Source organism: Nothoprocta perdicaria, unplaced genomic scaffold (genome assembly GCF_003342845.1).
Source record: "Nothoprocta perdicaria isolate Ctin4 unplaced genomic scaffold, notPer1 scaffold_2, whole genome shotgun sequence".
NCBI classification, from domain to species: Eukaryota; Metazoa; Chordata; class Aves; order Tinamiformes; family Tinamidae; genus Nothoprocta; species Nothoprocta perdicaria.
This window is the reverse complement of record NW_020455204.1, coordinates 2,268,228-2,281,988: the sequence shown is the minus strand read 5'-3', so window position 1 is coordinate 2,281,988 and position 13,761 is coordinate 2,268,228. Positions and strand designations below refer to the sequence as shown.

The 13,761-nt window shown below is 43.8% G+C and overlaps 1 protein-coding gene across 1 annotated transcript; it reads left to right on the top strand.

Annotated features, from left to right (window-relative positions):
• Window positions 1–4,143: 4,143 nt before the first annotated feature.
• On the top strand, window positions 4,144–13,354 carry LOC112945926 (solute carrier family 2, facilitated glucose transporter member 11-like). Its single transcript, XM_026037664.1, has 12 exons — window positions 4,144–4,167; window positions 5,629–5,727; window positions 6,583–6,743; window positions 7,310–7,434; window positions 8,467–8,596; window positions 8,744–8,892; window positions 9,475–9,662; window positions 10,749–10,859; window positions 10,954–11,055; window positions 11,760–11,835; window positions 12,723–12,850; window positions 13,148–13,354. Exons 1-12 carry the CDS (start codon window positions 4,144–4,146, stop codon window positions 13,352–13,354), a joined length of 1,500 nt encoding a protein of 499 aa, XP_025893449.1.
• The last annotated feature ends 407 nt before the right edge of the window (window positions 13,355–13,761 follow it).

Here is a 13,761-nt window from a genome sequence, read left to right as displayed (position 1 = left end):
CCACAGGCACCCTCCACTGACAAAAAGCTCTGTTGCAAGGTCAGACTGAAGACTAAACCTTAACATGGACTCTTCTCAATAAAACATAACTTTAAAAATTATTTTGTCATTAATTCAAGTAGTCCCGTTTTACACTTGTCTTCAATTTTGTGTTGAGGGACAATGGTTCTAGAACAGCTGTGCAGCACAAGGGCATTAGTCACTACAGACACTTCTCAGAACTAGCACAGAGGAACATTTCCAGGGATAACACAACAATTTTACACCAAGTCATTTTCCTCTGCAACCACTTGGAAGGAACACCATTTGACTCTGTGTTATTTGCAACAAAATTCTGCTGAGTGCAGGACGAAGGGGATGAAACACAAACACAACTCTCGCAAACAATGTTCTTATCTCTTTATCCAGCTCTACTGTCAAAGATCTAGAACTGGTGATCAACACTGCAAATGAAAAACGTCAGGTAGAACAACACTGAAAACTCCCTCTTGCTCCATTTTCTTCAGCTGACATCGGGGGCCACATGTCCTGACCACCTTAGCAGCAACTTTGAGGGCTCAGCATCACAGATACAAGTGACACCAGTCGTGACTACCCCGACTCAGGTGTCTGCAAAGGAAGCCCGATACATCAAAAAGGCCCTCTAAAATCACCTATCCATTAGGCCCCTTTGTAACAGCAGAGATTGGGGGTTCCAGTGCTCTCCTCTCCCTCCAGCTTCAGAAGTTGAGGTCAGGATATAAACCCTGAGTTTGAAAACCCTGCAGAGGACAGGAGGAAGCCTGGGGAAGGATGGCTCCCTTTCACAGCCAAGTGAAGCGTCTTAGACAAGGAAGGGACAGCAGAGCATTCCCTGCTCTCATGTACCTGTGCTTTGATAATGGCATTGCATCAAGTATCAAATACTAATGGCTATGAGATAGGGGCTGATTTTCTGTGAGACGATGAAAGCAGTTTTCATGCCAACAGACACAGTCACTGGCATCCTCCATGGCAGCGCTTCTATAGAGCTAATGCTTTTAATGGGGAATTTCTAATGCTTGTTTTGCCTGTTTACAAATAAGAACATTATTCCTATTGAATTAGTCCTATGAAATCACATATATAACACATATTTTCTCCCAAAGTATTCTTTTTCTTAGCTTGCACAGACTTCACCATGTGGTGCAATACAAGTGCTAGCACTCCTGAAGGGGCAATGCTCAAAGCTGGCAGTGCCCCATCACACAGAGCTATGTGAGGCACGAACCTTGGCTCCCTCTGTCCTTCTCTCACTGAATCCAGGCAGGCTCACTCTGACTTAGCCCCAGAAGTTACTTCACCCTGGGCAGCCTTGCAAGCACCTTCTCTAATTCACTGCTTCAGGAAACCTTCCACCTCAAGCGTTTCTGCTCCCAGGTTGCACAAACCCTATGATGTGCTAAAGCTGAGCAGGTCTTCCCCTTGCCGCCTCTTCCAAGTACTTGCTATTGCTGCGTCTCTTGCAGTTACTGATAAACCAGATCGTATGCAATTAACTCAGCAATATTAATGTTTGCTTGTTGCTTTAACCCCATGCTTTAACCCTATTCCTCCTACTTGTGCAAGCAAATTCTTATTTTTAACTCTTCACCTCGCCTATCTTTTTTGCAGAGAAAGAGTGATGAAAGTAGCCTCTCTTCTTGCAACAGTCTCCTCTTAGTATCACTGCTTCTGATCTATTGCAGTGACTGTCACCTCCAAGAAGCCGCCCATTTCAGTTTCTAATTTAGTTGACATCCAACAAAACAGAGGACTAGAAGTGGCATCATAATTAGGAGGGCAGGAATGACTGGTAACAGTGAAGGACACAAAAAGGCCTCCCATGAATTCCCCATATTCCCCTAGGAAATTCATCCTTCATGAAGATTTTCGCTTTTGTAGGTCCAGCTTCAGGTGTCCCTACGTTAAATGTGATGCCACACACGCAATCTGTTGCTTTCAGTGGCAGTTTCTGCCCTTGGTGTGTTTTCTAGGTCTGCTTCTATCCTTTGGAGGTGCTGTGCACAGCCTGGGGCTTGGGAAGGCCTTTTTCCATGCTAGGGTCCGGCCTCTGTGAATTCCTGCCTGCTTCACTCCGTGCAAGCTGCACTGCAGGGGCTTGTTACTAGAGCTGTAGCTGGAGTGAAGCGGGTGTTTTTCCTGCTCTCCCAGACCTCTCCTGCGCTCATCACTGTGGCAAACTGTGGAGTCCTGCACCTCGCCCCCGCAGCCTCCTAATAATGCTCAGGATCCTTTCCCTCTTCTCTCCTTGAGCCACCACTTCCACTTCCTTAGAACTTCCTCTATGGAAGCTGAGCTGTCCTAATGCCCTAGACACAAATCGTAGCCTTCTCCCAAGTGCTCGGCCTTATGAAGGCCCTTGCTTTATATAGGATGTTCTGCTACTCTTGAAGTATTCCGAGTAGAGAAAAAGAAACCCAGGTCTGATTATTTAAGGGAAAGAAGAAATGAGGAGTGAACTGAGTGTCTCCTTTTCCCCTTTACAACAGAGCCCTTTTCCTTGCGTCACAAGGTATATAATAATTACTTCACTTTCTCAGTTACTTATTTGGTATTCTTAACTTTTACCCTATTTCCTATCATTGGGAACTTTCCCAGGAACTGGAGGAAAGCTCAGGGCAACACAAGCGCCACACTAAAGAGACCATTCTGAGGGAGCAGGAGGAGGAAAAGAGCAAGATATCGTGTCCATTTCTCAGTTCTTTAAGGTCTTTTGATTTCTAATTACTAATAATTCCTTTAAAAGAACTGATGCATGGTAAAGCTCTAGGGAGATATGAATATAAAGGACTATAGCAGCGTCCAAAGAAGGTGGTATGTGGGGGCCAGCTTTTGAATCAGTGCACAGGGCCCAAGAAGAAGCTGTGAGCCAGTTCTCATTGCACTTGAATGTTTCTCCATGTGCAAAATTTCCCCTAAAATTGCTGGGAAGTTGAAACAGTCAGCTCATACAGTCAACTGCAGCTCTGGAGCGTGAGATAGACCCCAAAATCCAACAGAAACTACACTGCAAGCTGGTGGAATTTGTGCTGTTTGAGTAATTATTTTGCTCAATATTCGCTCAGTAATTGCAAGGTGAGCAGCACCCATTATCACACAGAAACCCCTGACACACAATTTCATAAAAATCATTCTGAAAAAGAAGCATCAAAATCTCAAGCCAATAGAGGAATGAGTTAATAGCTATGCAACCTCAACTTCTGTATATCCAAAATGTTAGCACTTTTTGCATTTAAGAGAAAACCCAAAATGCTGAATCATTCCAAATGCCATTGCAAGCCAGAATAAACAGCATTTACTCTGCAGCTATATAGACAATAGTTGGTATTACACAAGTAACCAAGGTTTTGTTATTAACATATCTCTCCTCATTTCTTTAGACTCAAAGTATCTGCACTAAACCCCTCTGTAAATAATTGCATTTAGTGCTTCACTGGCTGAAAGTGTAAGTCCCAAGGATGAGCTGGGACATGAGGCTTCCAGTTCATCCTCATCATCTGCCCCTACCCCTTCACAGTCAGATGTGAAATACTCTTCCCTAATATCTACCTCACACACAAACTCAGAGCAGCCAAATCAAGCTTTGAAATTTCCTACATGTACTTCGAGCCTAACTGAGCCGTGTGCCTATTTTTTTTCAGCAATTAAATGATATATATCACGCCTGCCAAACTAAAACCCAACAACACATTTTTTATTTCATAATAAGCATAAGTATCTAAACCAGATACCAAGTACTTTTCGCTTTTTATAGATTATAGCATGAGATATTTCTCGGTTTGTATTACAGAGTATTTTACTGTAGCTGGACAACTGGTTTCTTGCCTGAGCGATTCTCCTTTCCCCTTCCAAACCCTGCCCACCCCGTAGATGCAAAACTTCCCCTGCTTTGAAATCTCTCCGCCTGCCACCTTGACTAGACACAATTCTTTCCTGAAATATTTAATCCCGCAGTGCAAGCTTGGTCCAGTTGCAGTAAATATAAGTCAGTTAAGATAAAATAGTCAAAAATTAACCCTCCTGCCGGGAGCCGCTGCCCGTGGCCACCCCGGCAGGCAGTGGCTCAGCTCCCTGGGATGACAAGGGCACCGCGCGGGCTGCGAATCAGCTCCCAGGGCAGCGATGGCCGGCTGCCTCGCAGACATGGTGAGTGCCGGGGGCATTTACAGCTGGGGCACTTGGGCACGGCAGCAAGGAAACAAAACCAAGATCCTGGTGACTATAACAAGGCTCTTGTTCATTGAGGGTCTCACTGCCTCACTGTTTTGAGGTATTAGGGACGCCTGCACTTTACGTGTTCTGTCATCCCTTTGGACATATTTTAAATTAAATGTTTTCCTTTATAGAAAAATACAGATTTGCCAGGCTTACCTGCTGTAAAAATAGGTTTGTAAAATATTTCACTAATTATTTCGGGTCAGAAAAGGCAGGGAATAGGGCAGCTCCTGGAAGCTCGGGGTCTCGAAAGGGGTGAATGTGGGAACCAGCAGCGCCAGGTCCTCCCTATAGCTGAGCCTGAGCAAGGCTCAACTCAACGCAGAGCTGCCCCGCACACATGGGCACACACGAGAGGACAGCACCTCTTGGGGAAAAATATCTCCCTGTTTCCTCTGGGCAGACCTACCTCTACTTTAGGGGAGAGTTATACAGCAAGGCCACTTTGAAAAGCTGCTGTTTCTTCATTCACTCACATTATACAGTGTGTCACATTGCAAAGGCTGCTCTAGTGCAGTAAGTCTTCAGAACAGTTTCAGCTGTGTGGTTTGGGCCACTGTAATAAACCAGGAAAAAATCAGTGTGTGATGCCTACTCTCAAAGTTCCCAGGAGATTAAGATGGGGGGTTGCTTGGGACTGACAGGAGGGGCAAGAGCTCAGAACTGACCATATAATAAGGGGTAGATCTATTTGAAAAGTTACCTTTCTGCTACAGCAGAGATGGTGCAAAACTGGTGCACAATGGAGCTTCTCTCCCAGAACTGCTCTGCTTACTCCTCTTTATCTAGGTAAAAATAGGGATTTCCAAGGGCCTCGTTGGAAAAGCACGCTTCAGGTTTCAGATTTCTTTTTGATTTTTCAGCTGTTATGAGCCATTTCCAAAGGCTCTGACACAAAACTTGGGTTGAGGGATCACTGCCTACTGCTGAAGGCAATGCTGGGTACCCAGCACAGCGCCTGCCTCTCCAGTTAGATAAGAAAGGTTTGCCAGGGCCTGGCCACTATTGTTGTCACAGGTCTGAGCTGCAGATAACAGATAACATGGCCACAATCCAGGTCACAGAGAGGAAGGTAGGAGCTCTCTTTCCAAAACACTCTCCCACATGTGTGATCCTGGACTGTGGAATGACCTTCAGTTTATAACTCTGTTGACTGGAGGTCTAGAAGGGGAGGGAAATGCACCTGTTTCCAAGCAAGCCTGCGTTTCTTGAGCTGCGTGTTGGCAATTCCCAGGGGGATGTATTCCTCCCACCACGGCAAGCACAGGGAACACGCCTGTCTGAAAATTACTTCAACAAATGAGATGTGTCTGGAGAATGAAGGACACACTTAAAGAAAAGCCTGAAACTTTTGAATCTCAAACTTCAGGAGATTTTATTCTACCGCTGCAGGTACAGTACCATGGGCTCTTCCAGATGATCCCTATCCTGGGGATTGGTGGAACATTCCAAGTTGGTTTTCAAATTTCTACCATCACCTACATGTCTCAGGTAGGCAAAGACTCACGTGGCACATTGTTTATGGGGGGCACTGAGCCTACATCCCTGCTTGAGGATGCTCCTCTTTGTCAACCTGCAAAAGTTTAATTATGGTATTATCCTCTTAGGATTCTTTCCCCTTGTGACATTACCCTGTAAGGCAGAGCACAACAAAGGGTGTAGGAAATATAAGGAAAGAGAGAAACCTGCAGCCTGTTGTTTATAGACCTGCTCCTCAGAAGGATACTGACTGACTAGAATCTGCCTCCCCTAAATTAAGATCACAGCACATGTGTCTACTTCAGTGTTATTATTTGGTAGTCTTGTAGTCTACCTATCCTCATGTAAGGTAGACAAGTTCTCTAGAAAAATGTGTATTACCCCCCTGCCCTCAACCATCACAAGTAAAAATCCTAATATATTTCCATTGAAGAAGCTGGGCATCTGTGACAAGGCACTCTGATTAGGTAGAATTCCCCTTAGAAATACCATAAAAGTAGTGTTTTCAGTCTCCAATGGCAAGTTCCGAGCAAGGAAGTATCCAGGGGCTGGCACTGAACACGCACTGTGTAACCTGGCATTACTGGCATGTTTCTGAGAGAAAAAACTTAGAGAGAAAAAAAAGTAAAATGCATTTGGAGAGCTCCCAAGGGACATTCATGCTGCTCTTCACTACAAATCCATGCCTCAATTTCTCATATTTAAAAACAATAAAACAACAAATGAACTGCTTTTAATGGCAAAATGAAAATGCCACACTCTATTACACTATGTCTATGAACAGATGGTCACTGCTAGGGTCAACCTGAAGTAGTAACTTTGCCTAAAGCAGTGAAACCATATTCTAAATTCTTTCTTCTTTCTCAGCATGTTAAGGCATTCATCAATGAAACGTGGTTGGAGCGATATGGTTACCCCATCCACCAGGACAACCTCTTGTTTCTGTGGTCTCTCATTGTGTCCATCACTGGTATAGGAGGCCTCCTGGGTTCTTCAGGAAGCAGATACTTGACTATCAAGTTTGGCAAGTATGTATGTTCAAAGACAATTTGTTAATCAAATGTTGACTTAAGGAAATGCCTGTTAGGGGTCTTGAATGTGAGGCAGACTTTTAGGATTCCAAAATATAAATTGTATAGCCGTGTGGAAATACAGATCAGTCTTCAACCAGATATGGGAAACTAAGAAATGAGAAAATGGCCACCTTTATATCTTTATAATAAAGAAATATAGTACCACTTCCCTTAGACTATCTGCCTTCTCTTCTGGGACAGGTTACACTATATAGGGCAGGAAGCAAATGACAGTGCCTACGTCCACAGCCCATTCAACAGCTGTAATATAGCCAACCTGGCAGCGGTGCTCCCAGATTTCACTGCTTCTTCCTCCTGTCTTGTGGATAATCAGCTGCACTGCCAGCCTGTCACAGCCTATGTGGTTACTGAGGCTGGGCTACTAGAATAAGCTCAGGAGGAGGGTCATAATTTGACAAAACTAGTGAGATTATTTAACCCAAACATCCAACACACCAGGAGTGTAAGAATCATTTCCCTCCTGATTTACAAAAATTCCTCCTACTTTCTTGCACTTACAGAAGGAAATGTCTCCTGTGCAACAATCTGCTGATGATAACAGGAGCACTTATCATGGGTTGCAGCAAAATAGCCCGATCCTTTGAGATGATTCTAATCGGACGCTTCATATGTGGCATCAGTACAGGTGAGTGATTCCTCCCACAAGTCAGCAGCAATTTCCCATAACGTTATATCTCTGTTCAAAGTAAATAACTCTTCACCAAGAAAATAAAATCTTAAAATTGGCAATCCATTCTTAGATGATCTTTTATAATAGATAACAATGAATTTTATCCTGACTCTGTATGTACCTCATAAGAAGGATATTGAACCTACTTCAAGCACTGCTTTTTGGGGATAATATAAAGAGCAAGGCAGAATCAAGCAGGTCCCTCCTGGCAGGTGGTACAGAGATCAGTGAACCTCACCCACAGGGACCCTGTAATGTCCTCCCTCATGCAAAGATCTGTTTTTTGTTAATGAGATTGCTTACCTCCATCACTTGGCATTCACATAAAGCTATAAGAACAACATGTTGCTTTCAGACAGGTAAGAGGGGCTGTGACCACCACTGGAAAGAGAAGCTCTGGTTCTTGGACTAGTTTTCAGAGAGTCTGAGTTACTAAGTACTTCATTCATAGCTGAAAGTATCGACTCTGCATGAAATGATCAAAATTGTTGCTGGATGGCAGAAAGGAAATACTTGTGTTCCCCTCAAATCATGCAGAATCCAACTTCAAATCTCTGGGAGTAGACATACTACACCTTATATTTCAATCTACTATGTAACTTCAATCTTCATACCAGCTCTTCCATAAAATTGTGTCAGAAAAGACAGAGATCATGCTCGTAACTACAAACAAACTAAATATACCCCCTCTCTGCTACTCTGTTTCTTTTAAAATACACTCAGAGTCACAAGAAAAACAATGATGAGGCTGTATCCCAAATTTCACGTTTCTTGAGAACAGGAAACTGTACTGTGGAAAGAGGACAGGAACTGAACAGTTTTGTAGAAAATCTGGTTCTGAAAAACTTCATACCTGGGTTTACGTATGAGAAACCATTCAGTGCTTGAGACAGCTACACTCTGTATTGCTTAACTAGTTGTATGCAATTTTATTTCAAATGGTTATAAATATTTTCTTCTCTCCTATAATTCCCTCCTCACCTCAAGGTCTATGTGTTCCTCTGCATCATCAATATGTTGGGGAAATTTCCCCTAGGAAGCTACGTGGATTTGCAAACTCTACTGCCTCTTTCTTTTGGTCACTGGGAAAAGCCGTAGGGCAAATTGTAGGACAAAGGTATAATACATTTGATTCCCCACCTGATTTATTTCTGGGTCCCCTCTACCTTTTGCTTCATCCTCTGCTTTTCTATCTATTCCTTTCTGTCCTCAAAATACAACCCAAAGACCTTTTTATTCTACACGCACATTTTCTCTGCTCCAGGGAGCTGCTGGGCAGACAGTCTCTGTGGCCCATCCTGCTGGCCTCCTGTGCGGTTCCAGCACTGATCCAGCTGGTCACGCTGCCCTTCTTCCCTGAGACCCCACCATACCTCCTCATGCAGAGAGAAGATCAGGAAGGCTGCAAGAAAGGTAATAGGGCTCCAGGTTCCTGTTTCTCACTTGATGTTCGATTGGTTCGTAACCATTTTTCTCTCCATGTGAAAAAAAAAATGGGATGGTTTTCTCCCTGCTCACTTCTGTAATGACTCTGTGAGCACCTACCACATTTTGCTGTAGTTTCCAGGTAGCACATAAGCCTGTTTCTCGCTACAGTTCTGTAGCACCACTACAAAACCCACCTGCTGACAGCCCAGAATAGTCAGTTTGCTGGAGTAACGACAAAGGGTTGTTTGCACAGTAGGTCTCTGCAGGGAACCCCTGAGCTCTGGCTGCTGTGCACCCTGCTCCTACTCTGATAGGAGAAGAACAGGAGGAAACTGGGTGCCTGAGCAGGGAGGGAGTCATTCTGCACATAACAAGGCCCCTCTGAACAGGCTGTGCAAGGGGGGACAAGGTCTGGAACACTCCATAGGACACTGCTGCCTCACACTACAGACACAGCCCATGCAGGTCTGTGCTGACAGACTCATGCATTAGCTGCTCAGCAAACTCCTTAGTCAACCAACAACAGAGATGAATTAACATGGCAGATCTTGCTCTCCTTCTCCACAGCCATAAAGCAGCTTTGGGGTGAAGGCCGTCACCAGGCAGAGATTGAAGACATCATGAAAGAGAAGGCAACAATGAAAACCACCAAGATCTTGAGTGTCCTGGAACTAATAAAGGAGCCGTCTTCGCGCTGGCAGCTGTACATGTTAATCACCGTGACTGCCACAGTTCAGCTCTGTGGCATCAATGCAGTTGAGTGCATCTGCCCCTTCAAGCCTCAAAGCACTTTTCGATAATCTTAGATGGGATGTCATGGCTCCCAGAGCCCTCTCTTTTTCCTCAAGGTTCTTCCAACCATCATCCTGTGTCAGGCAGCTCTGCTTTATGGCAGCAGCCTGCAGACTTTGGCTGGGTGACCCACCTTTGCCCTGCTCCAGGTCCTTGCTGGAACTGCCCTCCTCAGTAGTTAGACTTTTGTAATAGCTGGTTTTGTCAACTGCAGTAATGTAAAAGTGGCAAACCCCCCTCCTACAGATGAGGCAAAATCTACAGTACAGTTTGTTACTGATCCCAGCAGCCACTACCTTTAGGCTGGTGCCTTTCAGCATCCTAAGGCACGTGGTGCTGGGATGGCTGGATGCTCACTCTGCCCTTAAAGCCGACCAAGGAGCACACTTACTTTTCCATCAGCTTCTGCGCTTCTCTCCATCCTCCTCACCCCAGCACTTCCTCAGGATCTTTTGGGAGCCACAGCTTTACGACTCTCTGCAACTTTCTTCCCTCGCTAACATCACAGTGAAGTGACATCTGTAAACAAAACACAGAGCTGAGTATAGCACAGTTTGCACTGGAATCTTTATCACACCAGCACATCTCCAAAGAGTAGCAAGGACACTTGAAGAAGAAAGTACGCTCATTTTACCCCCACATGACTCCATCAGCCCTGTTCTCCTGTCTTGGGAAAGAGGAGTATATCTTATAGTCATTTTTCTTGTTTGGATGTGCTCAGTAAGTGATAATATACTTCACTGTTTCTGAAAACACCTAAGTCAATTCCCTGTGGACCTGTTTTTTAGACAGCTGGAGTAATTTTAACATTACGTAGCTGGAGATTCTTTTAGTATAGCATTTTGGTTTTTATTAAAATAATTGAATAATGTTTTGCAGTGTTTTTGTCTGCCAATAAAGTGAATGCTCCAAAAAGAGTGCAGAAGCCCTGCTCACTCCAAAGCTGAGCAGCTTGCTCCTTGGCTAGGAGCTCTTGCTGGGGCAGTAGCACACAGGAATGGCTAAGGGATCATTTGCTGTCGTCTCTTACTGTCATTTTCTTTCCCCAGATCTACTTCTATGCTTTTGAAGTCCTCCAGGAAGCCGGATTTGATGAAAGAATGATCTCTTATATGTCCCTCTCTATCGGACTCTCTGAACTCCTAGCTACTGTGGTCTGTGTAAGTCACGTTACTGTGGGAATGAATCAGATTTTGCTCTTTTGCCTCCATCTGTGAACCTGACCCGAGTATTTGTGTGAATTGTGTCCTTCAGAGCTCCATCATTGAGCGACTGGGCAGGAAAATGCTCATATCAGGAGGCTACTGGATCATGGGTTTCCTGCTGGTTGGTATCACAGTGACTCTTTCCCTACAGGTAAGGAAGCTCTTGTCATGGCAGAGCTCTTTATTACTTCTATTTCCAGCCCTCTGCTTCCAGGTAGGACTATGCTACTACGGAAAGAACATGGGGCTAAGAAGTTCCAAAATTACTTTGCTATTAATAGCTCACTCTCTAGGGCAGATAGAGGAGAATATCATGAAGAGCAAGTTTGTCTGTGCATAGGCCTAGATCTCTCTCAGCAAGTACCCTCTTCATTTCTGCCTCCCCTTCGACATGACCAGGCAGCTCAGCAAGGAGGACACAAAGCCCTGGGAGCCAAGCGCTGATTCCTGATTTCATCAGGCACTGAGCGCAGATCCTTCTCAGCACAGGCCAAAAGACAGCTGAAGGAAAACTTGTTCATCTGTGTAGTTCTTAACATGATAAGCAACACAATAAAGAGAGAAGAATCCCTGAATCAGTTAATTTGAAGTTTAATTTTGGTGCAGATAACATTGGGAATGCACATGCTTGTCCACAGTCTACAGAGAGTCTGCCAGTTCCTTTCTACAGGGTCATTTCTGTAGCTCACATTTCCTTGCCGGTTCCTACACACTAGATTTTTTCATGAGGTGACAACGCTCAAAAACAAGAACCATTTCTCATCTAAAGTCACTAGTAGATATATCGCCCAGCAGTTTGTTTGCATTGGTGTTTTTTGGTTGTTTATTTTTTTGTTTTCCTTTCTCATCTGATAGCACTGGTATTTCTGGATGCCGTACTGCAGCCTCTGCCTTATTATCTTGTTTGTAGTCGTCTTTGGAGTTGGTCCTGGTGAGTGTTTAATTCAACAGAATTAAAGGAATCAAGTCAAGTGAGCTTATTAACATGGTGGGAAAATACTAAAAAGTATTCAGTAAACATATAGCATAAATAAATTAATGCAATCTAATCTTGTAGCCATTTAAACATCGTGGGGGCCAGTCATCAGCAAGAAACTTCAATGCTATCAGATATACACTGAGAAAAATACAGAAAAAAAATAGAACAAATGCAGATAGGAAAAACATTTTTTTTAGAAATACCAAAAAAGAGATTTTTTTTTTAAAAAGTGAGAAATGTTTTAAATTAGGCACTGCATAACTTTACATCTTATCCCACATGGACAGTAGTGCAGGAGGCCTGCTTTGAAGTGGTCCTTTTCCTAATATAGACTACCTGCTTCTGTTTAGCTTAAAAAGCCTGGTTTTAGGTTTTTTAAATGTTTCCTTTCCCACATGACAAGGTTGAAATTTATTTCCTAACACAAAGCTCTCACAAAAGTCCTGGGACTTCAAAACACACCTGAAATGCCTAGCAAGTGAATCCAGGAAGATCATTCACTGATGATCTAACAGTATCACACAGGAAATTCCTATTAGTAATAAGATTTGTTATTCCATCCTTACGCAGCATTTATCATGACAAGACGTTAGACATTTACAAGCGCAAACTTCTGAATTCTTGAACTTCCCAGTAAATTTATTTGAATGAATTATTGTTTCTTAGTGCTTGGAAGATGCTGCAGATATTTTCTCCTCTTAAAAATAGCAACACATTCAGGTTTTGAATGACAGCACACGATAGTTGTGTCTATCTGCTGATTGTGCACAGGTAGATGCAATCCACACGTTCAGCCAGCACATGAACAAGTAACATTTCTTATGCCTGTTTCCTTTCAGCTGGTGCCACCATTTCCATTAGGACTGAAATTTTTAAGCTGTCGTGCAGACCAGCTGCCTTTGTGATCGGGGCTGCCATGAACTTGCTGGGGGTCTTTGTGATCGGCACAACCTTCCCGTTCATCGTGGTGAGTGACTTCTCCTGGGCCTCTCCCCGCTGCGCTGGCTCCAGAGGCAGCTGCACAGGAGAAGGAAGAGCACAAGATGGTCACGCCAGCCTAGCTCAGCCCCTGAACCCACTTCTATAACTGAAATGCCCAGATTTGCATCCAGATTGCATTCATATTTGTCAAAGTTCAAAATGCCACAAACCTTACCAAGTTCTATCTACTTAGGGATGCAAAATACACTCCCCTTTGCCCCTAAAAGCAGCAGCAAATCAAAACTATGCTCATCTTCCTCTTTTATTTTGCTCTTCCCTGCAGGAGAGACTGGGACAGTTCTGCTTCCTCATCTTCATGGCAGTACTTTTCACTTCAGGGACAATAATCCACCTGTTCCTCCCAGAAACAAAAGGAAAGTCAATCATGGAAATCACAGAAAATTTCAACAGGTTAAACTTTAAGAAGAAGGGTGTTCCAGCAGCTCCAAATCATGTCCCCGAGGACTACACCTTCTGCACCAGGCTTTGATTGGCCGTTAGGGGGAGTCCAGCTTTCTTAAAAGGAGGAAAAAAAAAAAAAAAAAAAAAAAAGACATCCATAATTTAAAATGCAGCCCAAATGGACTGTCAGTTTTCCTATCTGTCACTTAAAAGGTTTCATTTTGCCAAAGCAGCATGTTTTTCTCAAGCACTCCACTCTGGACAATATGAAAGGAGAATGTCTGATATTAGAAGGAGAGATTTTCGACTCCAAGCACTTTGGTTTAACCTGCTAAGTGTAAATCTCTTTTATAACAAGGCAGTTCAAACATTGGCACGTTTAGATGTATTAACACTGTGCTGGCCACAGAGGAAGGGCAGACCCGTGATCCTCTTTCCCTCTGTAATTTTTGTGTGCTTGTACAAGACAGAGGTGGGAACATGGGAACAGTGGAG

Bases quoted from the DNA above. Each gene is read 5' to 3' on its own strand.
- LOC112945926 (XM_026037664.1), top strand. From the start codon at position 4,144: ATGGCCGGCTGCCTCGCAGACATG. The intron at 6,744-7,309 runs GTATGTATGTTC...TTGCACTTACAG, and splicing joins TTGACTATCAAGTTTGGCAA to AAGGAAATGTCTCCTGTGCA. The intron at 7,435-8,466 runs GTGAGTGATTCC...CCTCACCTCAAG, and splicing joins CATATGTGGCATCAGTACAG to GTCTATGTGTTCCTCTGCAT.